Consider the following 26,986-nt stretch of genomic DNA (forward strand, 5'->3'; position numbering starts at 1 on the left):
TAATATCTATATAATTTAAATATGTATCGACAAAACCAAATATACTCAACATTAACTCTGCGAGTTATTATAATATCCCCAAGCATAGACAGAGTGTCGAAGGTCAGCAACAACAACAAGGAAATCCCAGCGAAACGCAGCGAATATGCAGGGGATGCAAACGACAAAGTAAACGAGCGACAATCTCGACCATATGGTACACACATACAAGAGCGCACATACACATACACACTTTGTGGGGCCGTTGCCTTGGCAATGTGACAGAAAGCAAATGCAGAAAAACGCCTGTCAAAAGGTAAGGCAAGCAAAAGAACGGGAGTAACATTGAAGTTCTAGTTTTTGTTGTTGTCGTCGTTGATGAAACATGCAGATGCATACATACATATCCATAGATATACATACATATTCATACGAAATCAGCACAAATAAGAGCGCCAACGCAGCTCGCTGCAAATAAAAATCAATATTACGGCGTTTTTTGGCTGCCCCATTGTTGCTGTTGTCGTGAGCTACCAAAATGTGTCAGAAAGGGGAGCAGACCAAATTGGAGCAGAGCGTTTTGCGTGTGAACCCTACACACATACCATACATAACATATATATGTAAGTGAATGTATGACTAAAAATAATTAGCGGCCTGAGCGACAACTCACCTGTTTTGGCTAGGTTTTTAGCTTGTTTGCGGCTGCTTTTAAGCTTGACTTCACTCCTTGTAGATTTTGTTTTTGTTTTAACAAATTTTGGAGTTGAAGTTCTGACTCAAAAAATAAAAGCTTTAAATAAATTTTAGTGATTGTTGCAAGTGTGCGTGTGTGCAAATACACAGATGTAGCAACAACTCCAACTTCAATTCACTTGGGGCGATTACACAACGCCAAACGAAAAACTTCACGAGCCGAAACGAAGTTGAGTGCAAAAAAGAAGTAGGCAACACACACGATGAGAAAGCAGCCGTTTTATTAATTGCGTTTAGCGGTTGCCTTGCCGCTCATTAAAATAAATAAATTGTTGTTTAAATATTACTTTGGCGGAGTTTTATTGCCAAAATGTACACTAAACACAGCACCACAAGCAGCACGGGAAAACATACACACACACACAAAATCGACGTCGGTCGCCAAACGACAACGGCAACAACTGCGATACGCGAGCGCGCACCAACAACTGAACGGAGCAACAGCAAACAGAGCTAAAAACCGAAGCCGAAATGAAACGACGACGACGACGCCAACGTCTTTTGCTGGCTTTGCTGTGCTTTACGGCAAGCAGAGAGCAACAAACGCGCGCTCAGCTGAGCGCTGCTTCAGAAAGCTTTACCCAGTAGCAGCTCTTCTTCATTACTATCTGTGCGTGTGTAACGGTAAAATGCTTTATACTGTGAATGCCACTTACCTATATAAATTTGAACTTCGCGAGATTGCCAATCTCACAAAACAGCAAGCGCCAATTTATTAATGCATTTGAATTTTGTCAACACGTGCCAAATATATGATTTTTGAATTTAAATATTAACGACGCCAAACATTCTCTGCTCCATCGGTAATTCTGATAATATCACCCAAACGTACTGGACCTTTGACAAGCATTTATATTGTAAATCGAATGAAATTAGAATTTTTGGATTTTTATATAAACCAACCCTTGACAGCACGTAAAATTTGCGTGCGTGGAAACTTGAGCAACTCCAAGCGAACCTCGGTGAGAATTCCGCGTGCGCCGATTTTACCCAAAACTTTAACAACTCGAGCCGGTACTGAAGGAGGATCCATTTTCACAATATTTCACAAATCCGAATGAATATTTCTTTATTTATTTTCAGATCTGACTAACATTCATTAAAGTTTACTTTGTTTTTGGAAATATTTACTTAATAAATTTTGAATTTATTCCCCAAACAAATATTATTTATTTCGGGCTGTGACTTATTTTTATGTTTACTTCATTTAAGTAATAAATAAATAATTCCCTGCACAGTTTCGAATCTATTTTGTAAACATTTCACAATATTTAAATCAACTATTTTCTTACTTTCTGCTTTGATTCATGTACTTTTAAACTCTTTCCAGTTTTCTTCAAATTTAGAAGTAAACAAATACTACTAGTACTATATTCTGAATATTTCACTCATCTTTTATTCCAGGAGTTTTGCAAATAGATTGCAAAACCAAATGACTAGTTCTTTATATTGTGCGCTGACTTAAGTTTAAAATTTGTTCTTTTTCAAAGGTAAATTATAATACTATCTTTCGTATAAGTTGTCAAAGTTTTATCCCTGCACAGTTTCGAATTTACCCCGCAGCAAGACATCACGCATAATCCCGGCCAGCTCGTCATCCTTCTGTGCGCGCATCTCATCAATAAGGGACTCACTGAAGCCCACATCCTTGGCCGGATTCTGAGGCAATTGCTGTTTCTGCTTCTCCAGCTGTAGCTGCGGCACTTCCACACTCAATGTTGCCCCAATGCGTTCCACACTCAGCAAACTGGACTCGCCAATGCCAATCTGTGACCAGCTGTCTGTGCCAAACCAGATGGACAACGCCTCGTTGTAGTCGGTGATATGGGCTCGAAAAGGGTTCGTTGGACTGCCGAAGCCCAGATGGCTGATGGTATCTCTTAGCACCTTGGCCAGCTTGGGTAGCTTATGCGAGTAAAATAATACAGCTCCGCCCACCAGATGCGCCATGGAGCGCAGACAACGACATATGTGCTTCTTCAGTGCTGGCTCAAAGTCCATAAAGATGTCGTACTTGCCACCCACAATCACCAGTGGAAACGGCAGTAGTTCCAGAGTGCTCACATCCTGTTTGACGTGTTTCATCCGTTCCAAGGCACGACGTTCCAGATATTCGCGCTGTTCCGGGGTCGCTGACTGCATCATGCGTTGCGCCGTGTCTCGCAATCCGCGATAGGCGCATTCCAGATCCGTCCACACGCGTTGGGGCTGCGACAAGTCCACCATGATGAAGGCGGAAAGTTGCTGCAGTCCATGTGTTCGCATCGGCACCTCAAGCAACTGCTCTGCATTGTCCAGGGGATCCCAGCTCCCATACGTTCAGCACCTGAGCCGATCTACCGCTGCCGATGCGGCGTCCATAACTGTACTCCAACGCCAATGTGGGACGCATTGTTTGTTCGTCTCGGTCAAAGAACTTGTTGATGGCCATCGTCTTGCCCTGAGCATAGGGGATAGAAATAGGTAGCATTCGTTTAATAATCGAGTTAAAATTGAGAAGGAATTGCAATTTAACTTTATTTTGAAAGTAATCGGAATAGTCATATATGACTTAAGATATTCAAAGAATCGATTTCCTCATCATGCATGTCCTGCCCAGTTCTACGGTCAGTGACTAAAATATAAGGTACTCTGATTTAAACTTTATAAGTCTACTACTGTAAGCACCAGACATTCTCAAGTATAGGACGAACCAGTGAAATATAATACATATATACACTTGGCCCGTGTTAAGCGAAACGTGGATTCAGTACAAAATAAGGGGTTACGTTCGCAAAATTCAAAATTGGAAGCAAAAAAAAATTGTTTTTGTTTAAATTTGGTCTGTTTTTTACTAAAGTTTCATACATTTGTTCAAAATTAACCAAAAGTTATTATGCATATGCCTTTAATAAATGCATAACATTCATATTCTCAAAATTAAAAGTTGGTATTAAATTAAAAAAGTTTCTTCATATAATTAATTAACAGGTTAAACTTTATAGAAACTTAAAAATGTTAAAAAGTAAGAAGATCATGTTTCTATTCATATTAAATTTGAAATGCATTTGGTGGCATTCATAATATAAGACAGTTTGTTTTAACATGTTTCCTCGTTTGGAGGTTCCTTACCAAAAAATCGTGTAAGGTTTTTAGCGTGTTAATAGGGGGATGGGAGCAAATTTGTAACCGTGTAAGACCGAGTTTGTGCTAAAAGAGTCCGTGCTAAACGATGGCCAAGTGTAATATATATGTATAAATGTATAGTTATATGACCAAGTACCAAGTAATATATAAACACTTTCAGAATTAGATTGAACAAAATCCGATTCTAATGCGTCATTTATGAGAATCGGATTTTGTTCAATCTAATTCTGATTTTCATTCGCATTGTTTTTTACGAGCTGAGAGCCAACAACAACAACTTACCACACACTTGCTGCCCAGCACGAACAAAGTGCGCTCTTTGGGGGAGCTGGTGGCCTCCAATTGACGCAGACGCTGCTGCTCCTCCGCCAGACGTCCCGCAATTTCCTGAATGCTGCCCGAGGATGTTAAACTGTTTTCGCTGCTTTTCTCAAACATTTTGTGCAGTTTCTTTTGCCAATTGTATAAAAACTGCGGCAAACGCATGACATTTCAACATGGAAAAAAACAATTTGTTTGCCTCGCCAAAGTTTCCCTGGCAACGCGAAACTTTGAACTGTCTGGCAGCGCCAAAAATGTTTTGATCGCTCTTCGATACGAATTACGTTAAAATTTTTAATTTAAAATAAATTTATTGTTATTCTATAAAATTATTCTCATTAAAAGTTGTTTTTAAAAGTTGTTGCTGACCTTAAAATTGATTAAAAAACGTGAAAATTACATCAATTACATCAATTTTTCTAATGTTTTTTTTCTATATTATCTTTTTTCCAAAGATTTTGTAATTGGTGTTCTGTTATTCTATTATCAATCTTGATATTTCTTTCATTGGATTTCCTTTAACTTTATTTATATTGTAGCACTCGAATTCTACACTCTGATGCAGAAACTCCAAAAAAAAAATAGTATAATCATTTGAACCTTTGGTGTGTATATTAAGTTAAACTTGATCTTTGGCACATTTCTACAGACACAAGAAACTTTCAGTATAACCTTCCTATAGGAAACTAACGCATTGACGGGTAGACCTTAAAATTGATTATCCTCTGCAAATGCCAGTGTCGGAGAAATATGCAATGGTGCACCAAATATTTTCAATAATCATAATCGTGGCAGATGTAAAATAATGCCAAAACCAACAAGAGTGCCACACTTTTCATTTTACTTTTTAGATAGAATCTGTAACTACATGCGGCCATTTTATATCAAATCATAAATTCTGCATTTTTAGGTTAATGAATTTAATATTGAATTGAATCCAAGTTCACTGCTTGCGGTTTGAACTGCTTATAGTTCATTACCACCATTTCATAGATTCTACCAAGTTCAGTGTGATGTTCGACCAATTGCTATATTTTCATAAACATCGCATAGCATAACATTTCGAAATCGCATGCCATATTTGGCGCAGCAACTAAATCAACAACACATGAAAAACGTCGAATATTTGAACTGCTGTATACTGCTTGCTTAAATTTTTATGGACGACACATTGCTATAAAAGAGAGAACATCGCATGACAAACGGCTGACTCGTTTCCTTCTGCTACTTTATCATAGATGGCGCTTTTGACGTTTAGAATTTGCATTGGCAAGCAGTACAAACGATTTTTTACTTCAAAAGAAGAATGAATGTGCAATAATAAATAATAATAAAATTGATTTTCTGTCACCGTTTCATTTAGCTGTATTTAATATAGGTTTCACTGTTTCACTATTCATTCATCTATTTGTAGTGCACTTCATCCATCAACTGTCTCATCTGACGATTTAACCACATTTTATCTGGATTACATCGTCTGAGTTGCGTCTCCTTTTACGCCATCCTCTATATCTGCAATTGTCCTTCTGGCTTATTCGCTTTTACTGCAGACCAGCTGAGCGACCACCAAGTCATCAAACATAATTACTTGGCCAAAAGGCATGCGCCAATTGACATTTCGATGTGGCCATCAGAGCGACAACCGCCGCACTCTCCCCTTCTCTCTCCCCTTCTCTGTCTTTTTGCTTTACCAGCAGACTCATTAGCCAGCTCCGCCATAGAACTCAAACTTTAAGGTGTGCGCTCTATTACAACAGCCTAGGGCCTTGCTTGATAATGAAATTCGTGGCTGCTGTCCTTTTTGGCGGACCTCTTTGACTCCTTAAGGCCAAAACATGCTTCTCCTCCTGCTCCGTCTGCGTTTTATGCCCGCCATCTGATCGAAGTAAGTTTCATGCTCTTTTTTTTTTTTTACTTCTCTTACTATGACAGATATTCAACCAGCAGAGTGAATACCACGAATTCGGTAGTATTGATATATGTTAAAATAGATTATTTGTATAGCATACCGAATTAAGGTTAGAATAATATTGAATGAGCTATCCAAGATAAAAATTCAAATCAAAAATATTGAAAGCACAATTGAGTGCTACAACAAAAGTTAATCATTAAGAAAATAAGAGATTTTATATCAAATTTGTACGCAGACAAAAGATCAAGAATAAAATCTTTAGTCAAAATTGTAATTCAAAATTTATTCATATTCAAAGAATGGAAAAATATCAAAATTGAAACAAGACAAAAACAAATATTAAATCAAGGCTAAACGATGTAAAATTTAATACGAGTATAAAAAAGGTGAGCTTTGTGTTGTTGTTTATATTTAGTCGCGTTTATACACACACTTTTTATTTATAACAGTTGTAACATTTATGTTATATATATGTTATATATGTTAAATATGTTTTTTTTTGTTTCAATATTAATTATAATTATGAATTTATTTAACCCAGAACTTAAGAGCAACTAAATCATAAATTGCAAAAGTTCAGATTTTCATTCTAAGTTTCAGAAGGACAAAACTCAAATTTAAAAAAAAAAACCTTGTTTTTAGATTTTTTCAACAAAGAAATCTTGATTAGAAGATTTTATTTGAAAAGATTTTCAAGATTTGCTATCCACTTTCTAATCTAAATTTTTTCCTTTCTGTGTAACAGTTTTATTTACAAAAGTGTAATTTTAAACTGTTCATGCATTATTGATACCCTAATTTATTGTTAGTGCATTTTGGGAGTCTCATATATAATATTTATATGAGTACAGTTACTTTCCATGGAAAACAAACGACTTTATGTTAACTATAAAAAGTCGATAAAATATTATATTTGAATTAAATGAAAAACTGGAACTTATGACTGACATATTATTATTATTCATAAATTAGTAAAACTATTTGTAAATAATCCTAATCGACTAGAACTTCAGTTACGGCCAATTTTATTAAAATAAATAATTGTTCACTAGTAAACAAGTTATTGAAATCACAGAATTTTGCTAAAACGAACATATTTAACATATATATGTATATTAAAGTATGTACTAAAATTTTTCTTAGCATAACATTTTATTTCAGTTGTATTTTATGGCTTCAATCTTCGTTTCACTGACCTTTGAAAGCTCGCTTTTATTTATGATAATCTGTACAACAAATAACTCATTTCTATGATAACTCAACTATAGTTGACTTGAGCTTCATAGCGAATTCAATTTCAGAGCACTTTGTGCTGAGGATAATCGACAACGTCTCTTGATGTACTTATTCAAGGATAAAGCTTTAAGAATAGCTTTGTTCATTTAAGGACAAGAATTGTTCATTCAATGAAATACTTTTGTTTGCGAGTTTAATAAATTTGACTTTAATTTGAATTCTAACAAGTAAGAATGCTACAGTCGAGTGTGATCGACAGTGAGATACCAGCTACCCATTTTGAGTAAAAGCAAACAGTTTGGTATTAATTTAAAATACATATATCAAATAAATATTCCACAATAATACTCAAATAAACTTAATATATATATATATATATATATATATATATATATATATATATATATATATATATATTATTTATATTATTTATATAGGGACTACACTTAAAATATACCATCGAGTACAAAATATACCAAATTGTAAGCCAAAGAAACTAAGCGTTTTTTGCCGTACAAAAGTATTTCTTTAATAATTTTTACACTTTATTTCTGTTTTCAAGAAAATTTTTAGGAATCATAAATACTGTAATTATTATAGTATGTTATGTATCAAAGACCTAGCTTTAGAATTACTCTTGTTATTCAATTTTATTTGATTTGCGATAATTATAGTTTCCGAGATCTAGCTGCTCATATGGACAGACAGACAGACAGACGGATAAACGGATAGTCAACTTTCAGACAGACGGACGCTAATTAAGAATATATCTATATATTTTACGGGGTCGGAATGCGACCTTATAATACCCTTCTACCCTATGAGTAGTGGGTATAAAACGATATATAAAATTTAAAATTAATCGATTGTATTTGCTGGATATTTGTGATTGTCAATTAAAAGATAATCGAGTGTTAAATTAATTTAATTATAAGTAGCTTGGCTATTTGTGAAGTGTATTCAAATTGTGCAAAATTCAAACAAATTACTATGAATAAACAAAAGCAATCACATATACTTATAACTGTGAACAAATTGTTAGATGTTTCAGAGGAAATTGCATTAAACATGCTTCGTCAAGTCAGACTCGATTTGCTGCTGAATGTAATTTGGCATTGGGCTTAGCACAAAGGATATTCCTTTGATAAGTCTCAGCTGCTGCAAATTAAAGATTAACATGTATCTTTGACTCGAAAGTTAGTAACTAATTTTCAACTCTGTGCAAATGAAGATGTCTCTAGAGCAATGGGATTTCCATTTAATTAGTCTCCAGCAAAATAATCAACTTATCAAATTGTTAACACAACAATGCAGCATTAATCAAATTGCAATGGAAAACAAATCAATTTGAATTGCATTGCTGATAAGTTAGTCGGATTAATTATGTGAATTTTGACTTTTGTCAATTGCTTAACGCCTTTCAATTATGGATAATCAATGAAACTTTAAACATATCCTCCGAGCTTATTATATATGAACATATGTGTGAAAAGAGATCTATATATTTATAAAAGTATAGTATTCTGGTGTCAAACCCCAACACTGACATCATTTGTCATTTGTTGTTGGGTAGGGAAAACAAAGCGCAGTGCAAAGTTGGCATGTGGAAAAAGTTTAAGGAAAAGCAAAAATTGCTGACAGTGCAATCTGAACGTGCATGGATAAGTTAAAGTTTGTCGTCTGTGGTTGCAGTTCCCATTTCTTGGATAAACACTCGAGGCCATTGTTGATCTTGGAATTTTTTCCCTCCGTCTCTTTCATGCTCTCTCTTTCTGCATCGTAATACTTGTGATTGACAAGCGAGGCGGAGGCCTGAAGCTTAATAAAGATGCCTGCATTATAGATGAAAGTTTTTCAGTAAACTTATTGCTTTCAATAGTGAATTCTCCATCTCTATAAGAAACATTTCCTTTGTGTGTCGTGTCATCAATCAGTGCATTAATCTGCACTTAATTGGTAATAACATTGAACTGATGCCGACCTTGGGGCATGCAACATCTCCGAAATGCCACGCAACACAACGAACTTGACACGTCCGAGGCATTGCGCATAAAATACTATCGAATGATTGATGACTTCAGCCGTGTCGCGAGTCCTGACATAAATGCCAACCTCGTTCAACCGAATTCTGGCAACAAGCTGAAGGGCCTATGAAATGGGTAGCTCAATTCTCAACTCGAGTGACCAAGAAGATGTGTCTTCAAAAAGTGTTGATAAAATTGATGACAATCGAAACAAAATTGTATTTATTTCATCGGCAACACTTAGGATAACATTCCTTGACTACAGGGTAGCTTACAGTCAGCTACGCTCGTTTGCACGGTTTGGAACCACACAGAGACACGTTGTTCTGTGTGATGCTGCTGCTAAGAAAGTGTCAACTTGTCGTCGAGTGTACGTTAACCGAATCTGATGGGCCGTCATGGGGCTAGGACACAGACAGAGATAGACACAGAGATGGGAAACAGAGACAGAGACAGATAGAGTGATAGTCGGAGAGAAGGAGACAAACGCTCCGACTGGATTTATACGGCAAGTTTTCTGTGTCAGCTGCACGACGAAACTGCACTTTCTGTATCGCAGTTTTTGCCTGCTTCTTTATTTTTTTTTGTTTGTGACTTGCAAAATTATCGAAATTGTATTATGGAAATTTTATGCAAACCATTTTTTGAGCAGCGCCTTCTTTGATTTTGTTGTCGAAAATTAGTTTTTCAATTTCCCTTCGGTTGCAGGCAGCCAGCAAAAAGCAACTGAGTTTCGGGCGTGCTCAACTGTGAATACCCTGTATTCGATTTAATAATATACACAAAAATAAATTGATGAGACAAAGCTTTGACTTTCTTTGAAACTTTGTGTATGAATTTGAAACACATTATTCTCCTCTTGTTTAAAATATAAAAAATTTGTATGTCGCACTGCATTAAAAATCGACCTTTGAGCGCAAAATGTACAGATTGTCAATTGAAATCGAATCGTTGTATATTAATATCTTTTTGAATAGGAAACACATTATTCATCACTTTTTTTAAATATACCGAACTTATATTCCAAAAATACTAAAAATATTCAAAAGTCCATATTTGGTATATAATTATAGTACTACATCTATTTATGCAAAATTAATAGCTGATTAATAGTTGAAATTGAATTTATGTGTAGTGATATCTATATCAATTTAAAACACATTATTCTCCTCTTTTTTAAATATACAAAAATATTAAAAATATACCAAAGGGTATATTTGGAATATTGATGTAGTACTACATTAAAAATACACTATTTAGTGTAAAATATACCAGATTGCTAGTTGAAATCAAATCTTTGTATTGATATCCATTTGAATTGGACACACATCATGCCCCACTTTTAAGCGACTCCTTCAGACACTGGGTATACAAGTTGCAAGGGATTTGGCACTGCACAAACTTTTTTTTAGCCGGCCAAGGCAAACGACAAGAACAGTTTGTCCCCAAAACGGAGGCAAGGACAAGTTATGTGCATATATTTTTTTTTCGGTCCTTTTCGAACATGCAGATTGATTTTGATTTGTATTTGCATTCCTGGTGTTTGTCTTTGCAACATGAATAGATCGAATTTGTTGCGCCTCAGCATCAGCCTCAGCTACACCGCTGCCAATTGCCAGAGGGCCAAAAGTTATTAACGCTGCCTTCAGCTGCAATTCTTAATTAAAAACTTTGCACCGCTTACTCTGCAGCATGCCCGGCGGAGTCATAGATAAAAAACAATGCGACCGCTGCTACGCATTCAGCAAACGTGCAACGTTCCAGCTGAATTTATGCCACACGTACCGGCAGGAGAGGGATGCAGCACGATCAACATGTTGTTGGCCGTAATGCAACCTGGTAACTGGACGGCACGTAATTGCATTTGCAATTGCAGTTCAACCCGTTTGAGCTTCACTTAGCCACCATTTCATGACCCTTGCAGTCATATGACCCCAATGACCCCTCCACCTCTCCTTCTCCTTCTTCCCACCTTCACTCTACTCTGCTCTGTTCTACTGTGCACCTCATAAAATTTATAAGCACAAAAGCTTCTAGTTGGCATTAAGGGGCCTACAAATTCATAAGCCTTTTGCAAACTGCAGACAGTTTCGCATAGAGCTCAGCCGAGCTTCGTTGGGTCAGCAATGAGTTACTGGCTATCAAAATAAGGATATTGCAGGACTTATATATAGTAGTAGTATTATTTATTTATTCAGAACCATTCTTCACTTAACGACAACTAGACAACTACAGTCGGGCGAAAAAATAATCTACAATCCAATTATGATTAATTGTTGCAGCATTTCTAAAAAAGATAATGAAGGCAGAAATAAATAAAACTAAGCTCGCCCTCTAACAAATGGATATGGTTACGTTTTTACGTTAGAAAGTGGATAATTAAATTCAGCACACAAGTTATGCTGAAAATGTACTAGAATACTCCGAGTCTAGAAGTAACTGCATTCAAATGACTGGCTTCAAAGTAAAACTAGTGAGAAAGCTACAGTCGAGTATACTTGACGGTAAGATACACACTACCAATTTTTGAGAACAACAAAATAATGGAATGAATACAGAAATATAGACCATTAAATATATATAACGAGATATCATTACACTTAAAATATACCATACAGTTAAAAATATACTAGACACCATGAAAGCAACTGTTTTTTAAATTACTTTTAAGTTTTTTAACCGATCACACCAAAAAAAAAAACGCAGAAATCGTTAAGACTATATTTAAAATTACACACCTAACACTTTTCTTTCAACTTTCAAAGGAAGCATCTCCCTATTAATCTTAAATAAACTGGATCCAAAGCTGTAGCTTTGTTAGCTTATAGTTTCTAAAATCTAGACGGACAGACAGACAGATTGTTGATCAAGAAACTTTCTGCATATTACATAAATTTCTTCATCATAAAACTCCTCTATCCTAAGTGCAATTGTTATAACTATTATTGTATATTTGAAATAGAATGGGTTGTTTTATAAAGTTTAGTTATCTCGTAGTCACTTTATATTTCTAATTATCAAATTGATTTATTAAAAAAAATAGAACTGTATTACTCCTTTTGAATAAAAGCAAAATATTACCTACTAAAATGCTTTTTTTGTTATGAAAATTTAAAATATACCATAGACTGCATAATTACCAGATTGTCGGTCATTAGTAAATACACATAAATTTTCATCACAATTACTATAAATATTATGGTACACACCAAGATCTAGCTCTAAAGTTACGCTTGTTATTAGAATTTGTGCGGGCGGAAGTGGGCGTGGCAACTTTCAATATTTGTGCTGTCGAATTAAATCTCTTATATTAGATATATAGACGGACAGACGGACAGACACACAGACGGACAGACGGACATTGCTAGATCGTCTTGGCTATTGATGCTATAAACTTTGGGTCGGAGTTTTCTACCTGATAGAGTTATAATATATTATGGGTAGCAATAAGTAGATTCAATTACATATATTTTTTAAGTTGTACAATTTGTGAACATTTTGTGCAAAAATTTAGTTAAACTTTGAGTCATTGTGTCATTCAAAATTTGAAATAACATCAATCAAATTTAAGTATTTGACTGATAATCGATTTGTCATGTTTCAAAAAAATAAAATTGATAAATTGCATAACTTTTGTGCAAACAAAAACATATATTTTTAATAAACATATGTATTTAGGAGGAAGAGGAAGCTATTAATTTAGCTTGGCTTGTTAGTCGATTCATGTGAATTTATCACAATTTGCAAGGCAGCCTTCAATGGCAATTTGGGTCTAATTTTATTTGTCATTTGTATGCGCACACACACACACACATACAGTGATGTATACACATGTGTGTGAGCGTGTGTTGTTATTACCATTTTTACAATTTTTCGATTGTTATGTCTGACAGCGACAAATGTCAAAATGTTAGACAGTTAAAAAAGCATCGAAATCAGAGCAGATTCGCCAACGGGAAAACACAGAAGAGAAGGGAAGGAGGGGACAGGGATTGGGAGATGAGAATCGGTCTAAAGGCCACGTTTGTTGTGCACATATTTCGCTTTTAGTCGTATTTGCCATTCTTTTGCATATTCGGCCACATTCCGTTGGCTGCAGCACGCCTAAAAATATGTTATAAAAATTGTATTCTCTCACGGCCAAAAAGCAAAAGTGTCGCTATGTTTGTCTGAATGTCACTCGCCCTCTCTCTCTCTCTCTCTCTCTCTCTCTCTCTCTCTCTCTCTCTCTCTCACTCACTCACTGGGTGTGTTTGAGAAAATAACAGCCAGAAGAATTGAAATATTTGTGTGCCATTTTAATCCACTTTTCAAAATTTATTATGCAGAAACGCTCAAAAATGTTCCCGCCAAAAACTTTCGCAAGCACTACAGCAAAAAATAGTCAAATTCGGTTTGTTTTTGCCCCTTTTGTGCGAGGATTCCGTTGTTCTTTTTGTTTTTTTTTTTTTTGATTGTGGACTAAAGTTGTCCACATGTTTCGGGTCATAAATCTGCAATTACCAGTCATGCTGGCAAAAGCGAGTCCCCAGCTTCCATTCTCACTCTTCTCTTTCGGAGTACGGCATGTCGCCAAGTTGTCGGGCAAGTTGAGGAGTCCCTGAAATGGTTGATGCATTGTTTTTATGTGTGCTCTGCTCGGCTTTGGTTTGGTTTTTTTTGCGTTCTATGTTGGAGTGGACGCCATGGTCTTTTGATTCTCAATTCAATCTGTTGCAGCTTAAAGCGTCCTTTTGGGGCGCTTCAATGTGCCACATAAATTATGCCTTGTTTGCAGCAATTTGATTGGAGGCTGCGTTCAAAGTTCCGACTTGCTTCACTTAGTTTCGGCCAAGTAAATAGGCAAAACTACTAGCAAAAGCAGAAGAAGAAGAACTTCAACTATATTTAATCCCGCTCCTCTTCGCTTTTCCCTTCAACTGATCATTTTTATTTTCTTTTTTTTAGTTTTTCTTGGCCAAGTTGCGACTCGACCAACTCCAACTTGTATGCGTTCACGCTTGGCAGCCAAGTCAAGTCGTGTCATTTTGTTGAGTTTGTGTTGAGAGTTACCACCACTCTCTCTCTCTCTTCTTTCTTCCTCGTCGTCTCTCTCTCTCTCTCCGTCTCTTCTATTGCTTCAACCTGCTGCCACTTCTTCGACTTACAAGCTTCTCGTAATTCAAATGTCAGTCACTCGGTAAGTCAGTCAGTCAGTCATTCAGTCAGTCAGACGGCACGCCAATGTAAGCCAAACTTCTTGCCAAGCATCCGCCACTTGAGCTTGCCAACTGCAACCCCTTGCTCAATCCTTCTTCTTGTCTGCTTCTCCTTCTGCTTCTGCCTCGAGTCCTTGCCTCGCCTTGCCTTGCTTTTCTCGTGGTCGTGGCCGCGGTAGTCTGCTATAATGCTTGTTACCTTCATGTTTCATGTGGACAGGTGTTGTCTCATTTGTGAGCACGCCCTCATTTGCCGAGGACGACTCTTCTACTCTCCACCACCTTTTTTCTCTTTCACGCGTCTCGGTTTCAATTTCGCCGCATGATACATTCTTGCATTACTTTGAGAGCTTAAATAAATAAATAATTTATTGAAATGCTCCTAAACATCAATTTAACTGCTAATAGACAAAAAGGTAGTTTTGCTCATTGTTCGGCATTCGCTTAACTCTTTAAAGGATTCAAGTTAACAAATTGTTCATTGCTTGCAAACAGATTATTATTCGGCATTTTTCATTGAGTACTACGTAGAAAAATTAAATTAAATTTTGCTTAAAGACATCAAATGATAAAGTTATTTCTTTGGACTTTAACTGCAAACAGTTCATAGCTAAAAGCAGACAACTTAACTTAAAAAAAAGTTACTCTTTTATTAAGTAAAGTATGCTTTGGCTGACAATCTGGAAAATTTTGAACTCTATGGGTTATTTTGTATTTAGTACCATATCAACATACCAAATATAAATTTTTGTATATTTAAGCACTTTTTCGGTATATGAATTTGGTATATTTTAATAATAGTACCGCACTATTTTGCTGTTATTCAAAATGGGTAGCGGATATACTCATCTGTAGCTTTTCTATTTTCTTGATTTTTTTCTACATAGAAACATTAAATTAAACTTCACTTGAATGCATCACAATTAAGAACATACAACAAATCATAAAGAAGTTATACATTTATTAGGTAAAGTATTTTCGCAAAACAATGAGAGATTTTACTTAAAAGAAAATTCATTATAAACAAGTAAGAAAGTTACAGTCGAGTGTGCTCGACTGTGAGATACCCGCTACCCATTTTTAATAAGGGCAAAATATTGCGGTATTATTTTCAAAATATACCGAAAATACTAAAAATACTACAAATATACCAAATGGTATGTTTGGTATATCGATACAGCACACCATTCAAAATATATCATAGACAGCACAATGTACCAGATTGTCGGCCAAAGCAACTAAGAGCCCTAGTAAGTAGGCGTTTTTGCCCATAAAAAAAATATTTCTTTAATAACTTCCACAAATTTTATATGATCGCAACCAAATTTTCAGGAATCATAACTACTAATAATTATAGTATATACTAGTAATTATAGTATATACCAAAATTCGAAGCTCTAGCTTTAATTTTACGCTTGTTATTCGATTTTTTTGATTTGCGGGGGCGGAAGTGGGCGTGGCAAAAATTTGAAACAAACTTGATCTGCGTGCAAACACAACAAAAAAATTATAGCTCTATCTCTTATAGTCTCTGAGATCTAGGTGTTTATACGGACAGACGGACAGACACACAGACGGACAGACGGTCATGGCTATATCGTCTCGGCTGTTGACGCTGATCAAGAATATATATACTTTATAGGGTCGGAGATGCCTCCTTCTACCTGTTACATACATTTCCTGCCGGCACAAAGTTATAATACCCTTCTACCCTATGGGTAGCGGGTATAAAAAGTCAGCGATGAAAATGCAAAACCAAATTGTTCGTGATTTCATTTTCTCATTGAAAATATGCCTTGCATTCGTTTAGGATGAAATCGAAACGAAACGAATAACTCAGCTACTCGCAGCATTTGCGAATTTACTCATTTGATTCGAATTAACTAAGAATCAGAAACTTGTGATATCAACTTTGCAAAATTGCTGTTGGTTTATCCACAATTGGGGATTCGCATGTGAATGTGTATGCGTGTGTGTGTGTGTGTGTGTCTGGGAGTTATCTTTGATTCCAGTTTGATTGCGTGCAACAAACAACAAAACAAATGCCATTAATTAAATTAATTTGTTGAACGTGTCGCTGGAACAAAAAGGCTTAGTGCTCGGGCATATTTTCAGTGCAAGTTAAGGTCAATGGGCTGAGCCCATAAAATTATTATAATTTATGCGCTTAATTAGCTGATTCGAGCTTGCGTCGCTGTCTGCATCTAATTAGTTGATAATTAAATAGAAATAACAGCAACGATTCAGAAGGATTCATTCCCATCTTCTAGTTGTTGCTTAGTTGCTAATATTGTTTTTGCCTGCATTTGGGTTGTGTTTTGGCTTTTACGCTTTTGACTGCCGGACTTTTTCACTTTTCCACTTTTTCACTTGCCACAGTTGCAGAGCTGCTCAGTGGCAACTAATTTACAGGCCACCCCAGTGTGGCATGGGAGGCAGCTTCACAGAGCACAGCACAAGTAACAAATCAAACGAGCCCTTTTGTAAATTACATTTGAATTATCCGTTCACTGTTGCCTCGTTGTCTCACTCTCTCTCTCTCACTCTCTTACTCTGCTTTTGCCTCTCTGCCTGTCTGTCTGTTGGCTCATGCATTCATTTACTGCAGCTCTTTTTATGCCACTGCTGTTGCTGCTGATGCTGTTGCTATTGCTGTTGCTGCCACATGGCAGCTGGCAAACATCCTTGAACAGACAAGGGAACAACAATAGCAAGGACCTGGCATGCAAAGTGGATCAAACAGCCAAAGTTAATAAACACTTTGCTCGTTGTGTGCCCTCTCTCCCTCTCCCTCTCCTCGCAGTCGCTGTTGCTGCCCCGTTTTAGTGTCCATTGCAATTTGGGTTTTGTTGCAGAGTGAAATTGAATGCAAATAGAAAAACAGACAAACACACACATACGCATACGCACGCACACACACAAAGCACTTAAATTTACGCGTTTTCCATTTCAATTAAAACAATTTCAATTGCAACTCGCTCTTTCCCCTTCCCCCTCCCTCCCTCTCGCATTTCCAATTCCAATTCTACATCCTCCTGCCTACTGCCTCGCTGTGGCAAGCATTTAACGCCATGCCGCTTCGAGCGCCATTAAGTAGGCAATGCTTTTTGTGTGTGCTCTGCTTTTTAGTGCATGCAAATGGGCTGTGTCGAGTGTGCCACCAACTGGCTAATTATTTATAGGCCTAGTCACAGTCATCGCTAACCACACAAACATACCTACTCCAATCTATCTATATGTATGTATGTATAGTATGTACATAGATAGACACGTCTGTTAGCTTAATTCCTGTGAATCGAGGCCGCGCTCTCGCCATCGCTTCTCTTTCCATTTGCCTTTCCCTTTCTTTTTCACACTCCTTCCATTCTTCTTCTTGACTATCACTCATTTGTCCGATTACAAAAATACTCAACTGATTTTCGGGCCACTGCCTTTATCATACTTATCTTTATGGATGTCTATATGTTTGCATATAATTGACATTGTCTTGCCACTTTTGGCTCTTCACCAAGTCAGTTCCTTGAACAATTGCTGATTGTTTTCAGCTTGGGAAAATGAATGAAATGCTTTTGCTTTTTGCTTTTTCATATTTCCTAATAGATATTCAACCAATTACAACCATTTCATTAGCTTAACACACACTTTCTCTGCATTATGCAAATGAAAGTCATTTAACATATTCATGTACGAAAATTAATCTCTTCAGCTGATACAATGAAATTGCTATAAAACAAGTAAGAAAGCTACAGTGGAGTGTGCTTGACTGTGAGATACCCGCTACCCATTTTGAATAAGCAGTAGTATTCTTAAAATATACCGAATTAATATATCACAATACTAAAATATACCGCAGGACATACTTGGTACATTTATGTAGTACCATATTCAAAATATACCATAGATTTTAAAATATAGCTGATTGTCAGCCAAACCAATTAGATCCAGTGTTTCATACGGACGGACAGACGGAAAGATCGTCTCGGGTGTTGACGCTGATCAAGAATATATATAGGAGATGCCTGTTACATATGTATATACATGTTCTGCAGTCACAAAGTCATAAGACCCTTTTACCCTTGGGTAGCATGTATAATTAAGAACGAATATTTTGATCTGATTTCGTAATGCATCAGTAATATATTTTGTAGCAAAATTTAAGATTCAGACGATTTCAAACCTACTAAATTCTTAAAACAATACTGAAACAAGTTTATTATTAATGATTTAGTATTTTGAGCTCAAAGTATTTATTGAGCTATGAGTATACATCAATTTTCTCAGTGTAGTGTGCAAACTTATTAAAATGTGATTAAAATTGTAACTAATTCATAGTTGTGTTCTTAAGGTTCTTAACATATGCTTGCTTGGATGCTTTAATTAATGAATAAAAGTTAAATTTGAAATATAATTCGTATATTACAATATTATTACAGTTCTTAAGTATTAATTAAAGGCTTCTCTGATTGTCATTTTAGTCACCTACCTGTTATTTGTTTTTATTATAATTCCCTTCTAAGTTTCACATTGATTTATTTTCCATTATGAAAATACAGCAACGCCTCAGGTTAATAAGTTGGCAACACATTCACTAATCGCTTATCTTTGCATACATAATTTTATTGGGTTGTCCCTTTCGCCATGCAAGGCATGCAAAAAGGACATCACACTCGTAGTCAACGAACATCGTGATTCTCCATCGACCCTTCCAAGTGTTTACTTTGAATTCGTTTAGCACTGAATAAAATCATTAATCTTAAGAACGGAAAATTGCAGAGCATTCTTAATTGGATATTGGATTGATATAAATGCAATAAATTCAAATAAATGAAAATTATAGTTGATTTTTTAATGATGTCGCAAATTTTTGAAATGATAATCACAACGGAAGTCAGGTGGAATCACAGAAAATCAGAACGTGTCGCAACCATGTTCGACCTTCAAAGTGAATCATCCTAACATGAACTTGACTCATTAGGAGCATTTAGAGCGATGTAGACCACTGTCAACATTAAGCCACCAGTAAGTCTGCAGCTTACAAAGTGTTGCTGTTGCTGTTGCCAGAGTTGCCAGAGTTGCCAGGCGTCATTCGATGGTGCGGCGCCTCGTTATGTGTCCGATGCGAATGTGGAGAAGGAAATCGTCGGACGAACAACATGTCGCCCATTTAACGGAAATATTGAGCTTGCACTGGGGGACATGGTGAGCATAAAGTCCGTGGTTGCCTTTTATCGATGGGCAAAGGGATCGGGTTGTGGGTGCAGAAATAGAGAGCGTATAGGGAATGTCGAGTCGTTGTGGCGACGTGCAGAGAAAAAAATAAAGAAAACGCTTGCCATGTTCTCTGACACTTGAGCGACGTTCAAACGTAACGGAAATGAATTTTATGCTGCTGAGGTGCCAAAGAGCGTGGCACTAATAAAAAAAAAATATTGTGGCCAAAGTTCGCGGATACACTGTAAGTGTAACAGTTGCAGCTTCGGCCAGATACAGATATTGTATTTTCATAGATATGTATTATCAAAGGAAAGCAACAAATTTGTGTGCATTATTTACGCGCTGCTGGAATTTTATGCTAATAAATTACCAATATGCACGAAGGCAAAACTTTGCTTGCATGCAACTCCTCAACTCAGGTGTGGGCGGGGCAGTTTTCTATGCGAAACTGACAAGCTGCACAAACACAACTACACACACACACACACACTCAGCCGCACACACAACGATAGGAACGCATTTATTATTTTTTGATATTTTTTGCACATGAAATAAAACGAAAAATCGAACTGTGAAAAAAGTCACAGACATGACAGCAACAATAACAACAACGGCAGCAAGAGCGAGGATAGTTCTGTGTGGGAGTCAACTCGCAAAAGTATGTGTGAGTTTGGTCCTGTGCTTGTGTGCTTGTGTGCTGTGCATTGGTTGACGCCAAAGAAATTTGGCGTCAGTTTTATGCGCAAGCTGCGAGCAGAAAAAAAAGGTAAAGGGCTGTAGAATGAGTTACAATGTGAGTGGGTTGAGAAATGCCTCAGACGAAGAGTAACAATGGCAAACAAAAATCCGGAAAAAATAGCAAATCGTATAAAAATAGCGGCAACATACATACGCAGCTCACACTTACACACACACACACACAGAGTCACATAAGAACAAAAACTGTGAATCGCGCTGGTGGCTAATGTGGCATTTGGCAGAGAGGCTTAAACCAAGCAGAGCTAATGGACGCTGACAACAAGACAGGCAACAAATTTATAGACACTAATTGCAGCTAAATATTGCAATATAAAATTTGGCTTACAGATTAATGAATACAACAACTAATTTAATGGATATCATAAGTTCTGCAGTTCTGATTTGTCGATCACACATAAATTTATCGATATTTCACATTGTGCAGCTGCGATAAACTATCGACAGTATTTCGAATCGAATATGATGCTAAGCTGTATTTTTTCTTGACAGTATTTTTAGAAAACGGTCTTTCAGCATTTCAATTAACAGCAAATTAAACTGTTAAAGCGAGGTTTAATTTGAATTTCTTGGCTTCGTTTGACTTGTTTGTAGCTCGCTTAAAATTGTGCTTCTGCTGCTACAATTGTATACATTTTTCACGCCTGCCTGCACATGAATGCAGCCAGCAGAAGAATGAATGAAAGAATAGAAAAATGCAGAAATTTTTACGCTGCAACTCAAGTAGCTATCGTGCAAGTTTAGCACATAAGAGAGCATAAGTATTTTTTGGCTGGCAGGTAAATATGGCTGTCGTGGCAGAGATAACGCAACGGTAACGCCGTTCAACTTCAGCCATCTTTTGCTTCAGATGGCTGTGGGTAAAAAGGAGGCAAAGGGTCGTACGACAGAGCTTTGCATGTGTATGTGTGTGTAACCAGAATTATGCATTTGATATTTTTGCAAAAGACATGTAGACAAGCAGCGCACACAAACAAAATCAAAGACAAATATTATTGAAAACCAAAATTTCAAGGTAAACACAGCTGCAAGCTGTGAATTGAGCTAAGAAGAGAGAGCGAGAGAGAGAGAAGAAGAGATGAAGGTTGCAAGCTGGGAGCTGATATCCCTTCCTTTATGTTTGTCTGCACTGCCAAGTGATGCGATTTTCGTAGCCAATATTTCAAGCTTCAGTGACAAATTTACACTGCTGACTTTAAGACCATAACCAACGGCGTCTCTTAGCCATTTTTCTTGCAGGTATTATCAGGCCAACGGCATCGGCTGGACTAGCAGCAACAGCAATTAAGCTGCGCCCAAGCATCATCAGCATTCTGGTAATTTACAGAGTGTCGCAGAGTCTGTGGGCAATAATTCAGAGAGAGAGCGGGATATAGAGAAAGAGAGAGTCTGGCAAGCAACTGTTGCTTTGCTTTGCAGGACAGTGACCAAAAGAAATTATAGCATACTTATTGGCTGACATATAAATGCAACGACAGCGGAAGTGAGAGAATGGTTGTCTAGTCAAAACGAGGCGAACGAGGTTAAATTTATTGGGTGCTAAAACTCAAAATGCAAGTCAGCGTGCCAAATTTGAGGACAACAAACTAAAATACGGCTAATAACTTATCTCTGGTTGCACCTTAAATAATCTCAATCTAGTTGCAGCTCTTCTATGATTTAACGTAAATGTGCCAAAACTTAAAGATGCCGTACAGATCTTTTGTATGTGCTTGGCCCTTAAAGTTGCTTATGTTGTTTTTAATGTGGGCAAAAGCAAAGCGTTTAGCTGGCACTTGAATGGTGTAAAATGTGTCGTGAAGTGCAAATATTTAATTGCTAACAAACGCCAAAGGCGAGACAATTGGCGCCTGTGTGCATTGCATTTCACATCAAAATAATTGCATTTGGGAGCCTCCAGGGCTGAAAGGATTTTGTGGGTCATTATTGTGCTGGTGACGACGACCCTGGCCAGTAATTAAAAGACCCTGCAATTTGTATGAAGTGCATGAAAATAAATACTTTATTCTTAGAACTGCTTAAATAAAGTAGATAAGCTGACAATTCGATTGATCTTTTATTAGAATGCTTACAGTCCTTATTTCACTTCTATTTCATTTGAAAATCTAGATAAACTGAGTTTTTCAGCTAAAAACTTGTAATAAGCAGATGATGTTGTTTACCAAACAAATATGCTTAAGTAAGTGCCCATTTTCATCATCTAGATTGTGCATTGCCGACCTAAGTCCTGTCCTAAGCTTTCTTAACAGTTTTTAACAGTCAAAGAGAGAAAACTCTGCTATCCTTACTCAGTAACATCAGGGGTGTCTGTTAAGTGCCCCGTGGTTTCAGTTAACAGTGCAGAGCAGTCCGCTGTTAAATGGTATCAAGGAACTGCTAAGAGAACTGTTAGCAATTAAGGGGGAAGCCAAGTGTTACGAATGTTTCTCTTTTGCTGTTAAAGCTGTTCCGCTAATTTACAGCATGTCAATGTTATGTAAAGTCGTCGGACGATATATAAAACTATTTAAAATATACATATGTATAAGCAATTTGTAGATTGAATCTATTCATTTAATTTTTTTTTAATTTTTTAAGTTTTAAAAATAATAATTTATTTTATTTGTTTTTATAAGCATTTATTTATTCATTTTTAATCACTTGTAAGCCCAATGTTAATTTTAAATTGTGTAATGTGAATTTAAAAAAGTTTATAATAAGTCTTTGTGACCATTGTTTTTAATATTAATTACTATTATTGACATTTATAAAGCAAATTCGAATTTACATAAATATGAGCTTATAATAAATAAAGACCAAATAAAAATTATATTTATACATCAATTTAATTGACCACCAGCGAGCTACTCAAGAGATTTATACAAATTGTAAATACCAATTTACGTTAATCAGTTAACAAAATAACAGTTAACAGAATAATGATGGTTAAGAGGTCTTTTAAAAAATGAATAAGTATAAAAAGTGTAAGTGACAAACCCGGAACAAGTATTAAAAATAAGTCTGTACATATATATGTATATATAATACATTTATATTTATGTAATATCACATTATTAAGTTCGACGTTATAAAACTTAAATCAGAAATAATTGTTTCAGCACTCTAAAGAAAACTGTCAAGTAATTGCCCTTTTGATGTAATATAAATAATTAAAGCAGCTTCGTTTGTGTGCATTTATGTAGTTGACAAAGCGATGGTAGTTTATTCATAAAATATGGAAAGAAAAGAAAATCCATATTTAATAATGCACTTTATAGCCGAAAATACTTAACGAGTCGCCTCAACGTGGGCTACGTCACAAGTTGCAAGACAGCTGCATGCCACCAATTTAATTAATCTGCACAAAATATGCAACGTTGCAAAAGTTTTCCCAGGCGCCGCAACACAGACACGCCTCCAGCCACACACACACACACATTGCCACAGTTATAATGCTTGACACAAAAAGTGTAAGATAGAGTTTGAGTGTGTGTGTGTGTGTGAGTGTGTTTGTAGGCGCCTAAAAGCAGACAACGGCAAACGGCAAAAGGAGCAAAAGCAGCAGCAGAAACGGCAATAAGATTACTTAATTGATTTAAATTTGCTTGTGTAGTGGGCTAAAAGAGGCGTGCCAGGGGCGTGGAGGTGGTGATGGGAGGGGTGGGGAGGGGAGGGGAGGCTGATGCTTGATGATGTTGCACAGTGCCGCATGCGATAATGAAGTTGTTGACAAGCTCTTGGCTAAAAGAAAATGTAAACAACAACAAAATAACAACAAGACAAAGACGAGAACGACGATGAGGACGAGGGCGAAAGAGGAGCAGAGCAGAGTTTGGCTGCAACAAGGACGTCGACGCAGAAGTGCAAGTAATTGAAAAGCAGCAAAAAGCAACAGCTGCAGCAGCAGCAACAGCAGCAACAACTGCAACAAAAGCAGCAGCAACATACTCGAGTAGTTGACGTTAGTTGCAGCTGCAACAGCTTCAAGTGCCGCACAGTGCACAAAGTACTATAAAGGGATTTCGCTGGTTGTGTTGTGGATGGAAAGTGTGGCAACGTGTCGTATGCGTTATGCCTTGTATAATTACATATAATTAATGGCATTACGCCTTAAGAATGCCTGGCTAACATATTCAATTTGTTAGCATATGTCACATTGCTCATACGCCCCATAAGCCAAATGCCGAATCGACACGACACAACGCGATGCGACACGACTCGAAAGCAGACACGACTTGTGATTCGTGTGCTAATCCACATCGGCTTCATTGTCACCATCAACTGACCCCAAAGGCGCCTTTGCTTTCTATTTTTGCGGTTGCGGTTGCAGCTGCGGTTGCGGCTTCTGTTATTACCAGCCCAATGCGCCACACGTCACTCGGTTGCACGCTCGTTAGCATTAGCTGACCGTCCACTATCCACTATTCACCATCCACCATCGACAAGCAGCAACATGTCTGTCCTCACAAGCAGCTTAGTCATGCCCAGCAGCAAGTCTCCCCCCTCCCCCTAACCACTCCTCCTGCTGCTGCTGTATGTGACTTGCATGCGCTGCAATGGGCGCCAAACTTTTGACTTCAATTTGCCCAGTTACAAAATTTACCAACACAAAACACAGAGCACACAGCACCAACAAAAAAAATGACCAAAACGGAGAGTGGCGAAAGACTTGCTTGGCTATTTGGTGGGACGTGTCCTGTGCTCAGTCTGCAATCATCCAGTGCAGCATCATTAGACCATGGATTGCAAAAAAAAAAATGTCTTGAATCGAGACATTCGACTATTTGATAAATTCGAAATTTCTTTGGATTTTCATAAAAATATTACTTTACTAGCGACAACATTTAAAATAACAAGTATAGTTCTTATACTCAAGTAAGAAGGAATCCCTTCATTATAAGTTATAATTTATAGCCGCTACCTATAGAGTAGAGAGAGAATAACTTTGTGCTTGCAAGAAATGTGTGTTACAGGACAACACGATTAAAAAATATATACACTGCCGCTCAACTGAATAGGTACATGATCTCAGTGGTAGAAATTTATATATAATTCCTAAACCAGTTTTCCGATTTACATAATTTGTAATTCTTAAATCATATTAAAATTAAAATCTGAAGAATATTATTTCAAAAACATATTATTTATTCCTTCATTATTTTTTCTTAAAAGCTTAACAAATCAATGATTTTTTTTGTTCATCTGAATAGGTTCAACCTAAAAAAAAGCAAATTATATAAGTAACTTAAGACATTTTCATATTTTTGGCACTTGGCTTATACTTAAGTACATTTCTAATGTAATTTTTAATAAGTTTAATAATGAGTGAATCCGCTGTTTTCGAAATAACTTCATATAAACGATCGGGAAGCGAGCTATACAAATTTTGCATATTTAATTGCCGCAACTAAAGTTGTTTTGCTATCAAATTGCCTGCCTCCTTCATATACCTTACACTATAGCAACCCCCATACCTTTTCCATTATATTAAGGTCAGGTGAATATGGGGGCCATTCGAGCAAGTCCACATTTTGAGCCTTAATCCATTCTTTTACCACCCTAGCTATATTAATAGGAGCTTATATTTTTGAACAGAATATACATGAATACCTATATCTCAGAGAGAACCAGGGATAGAGCTATAATTTGGGATCGATCAATGTGATACAAATTTTAAAAGTGAGTAAAAGTTCTGTATGGCAAATTACGTCTGCTGCAATCGGGTCCTATCTGCTTTGGTTGACAATCTGGTATTATTTTATGTAGTACTACATCGATATACCAAATATGGGCTTCGGTATGTTTTTTAAATTTTTTGCAGTATTTTAATTTGGTATGTTTTAAAAATAATACCGCACTGTTTTGCTTTTAGACTCGGCTGTAGCTTTCTTACTTATTTTATAGTAATTTCTTTGTGTCAGGTGACGAAATTAATTTTCGTACATGAATATGTTAAATGACTTTAATTTCCATAATGAAGAGAAAGTGTATGTTAAGAAATGGGTGTAATTTACCATATATCTATTATATCTGTTTATTCAATTCAAATTATTATTAAAAAGAAACGTAAGGATATTGTGAGTCGATTAGACGTTAGTTTGATTGAAGACGGATAAGTGCATGCTAAATCAGAATATATACGAGTATATTTCTTAAGAACCGACGGATCTGAAAATTCTGCACAATTTACAAATTGTATTAAAGTTTGCTGCTGACGTTCTTTATTTTTCAATAGCCACCAAGATTGAGTGTAGGCTAAACGTTAGCTTCCACCTCTATCAGCTTCCTCCTCCCACTTGGACGGAAATTGAAAAAATGCAGTCGGCATTTTGTTGGACAGTTCCGAGAAAAACTGTCAACGACAGCACTAAAACACAAATCCCACAAGCAAAGCTCGCTTCACATACACACATTCTATAGATGCAGCTCCCTCCGCTCCTCCCTTAATCCCAGCTGATGCGGGGTTCGTATATATGTATGTATGT

General features: G+C 36.6%; 4 protein-coding genes across 6 annotated transcripts in view; 1 reads left to right on the top strand and 3 right to left on the bottom strand.

Annotated features, from left to right (window-relative positions):
* Positions 1-1,477, bottom strand: part of LOC133835188 (protein numb) — a 28,051-nt gene extending 26,574 nt beyond the window's left edge. Inside the window, exon 1 of one of the 2 annotated variants that reach the window (XM_062265121.1) lies at positions 1,392-1,477. The gene's annotated coding sequence lies outside the window, so the exon portion shown is untranslated. Of the gene's footprint in view, positions 1-652; positions 1,099-1,391 lie in introns of those variants that run through there. The other variant, XM_062265113.1, reaches the window with a different exon arrangement.
* LOC133835046 (male-specific sperm protein Mst84Dd) overlaps positions 1-26,986 on the top strand; it is an 80,585-nt gene that overhangs the window by 27,817 nt on the left and 25,782 nt on the right. Inside the window, exon 3 of one of the 2 annotated variants that reach the window (XM_062264907.1) lies at positions 23,366-23,378. The exons of the other annotated variant lie outside the window; for it this stretch is intronic. The gene's annotated coding sequence lies outside the window, so the exon portion shown is untranslated. Of the gene's footprint in view, positions 1-23,365; positions 23,379-26,986 lie in introns of those variants that run through there. 2 annotated transcript variants of the gene reach the window in all.
* Positions 1,445-2,002, bottom strand: LOC133835217 (small ribosomal subunit protein eS28). The gene is made up of 2 exons (XM_062265143.1): positions 1,639-2,002; positions 1,445-1,572 (listed from the first exon to the last, which is right to left on the bottom strand). Exons 1-2 carry the CDS (start codon positions 1,766-1,768, stop codon positions 1,508-1,510), a joined length of 195 nt encoding a protein of 64 aa, XP_062121127.1. The 5' UTR covers positions 1,769-2,002; the 3' UTR covers positions 1,445-1,507.
* LOC133835207 (cytoplasmic dynein 2 light intermediate chain 1) lies at positions 2,120-4,475 on the bottom strand. Its single transcript, XM_062265131.1, is given in 3 exon segments — positions 2,120-3,033; positions 3,035-3,175; positions 4,144-4,475. Coding segments are annotated over 3 exon segments (1,113 nt in total). The 5' UTR covers positions 4,348-4,475; the 3' UTR covers positions 2,120-2,265.

The sequence above is a fragment of the Drosophila sulfurigaster genome, chromosome 2L, assembly GCF_023558435.1.
Source record: "Drosophila sulfurigaster albostrigata strain 15112-1811.04 chromosome 2L, ASM2355843v2, whole genome shotgun sequence".
Classification (NCBI taxonomy): Eukaryota; Metazoa; Arthropoda; class Insecta; order Diptera; family Drosophilidae; genus Drosophila; species Drosophila sulfurigaster.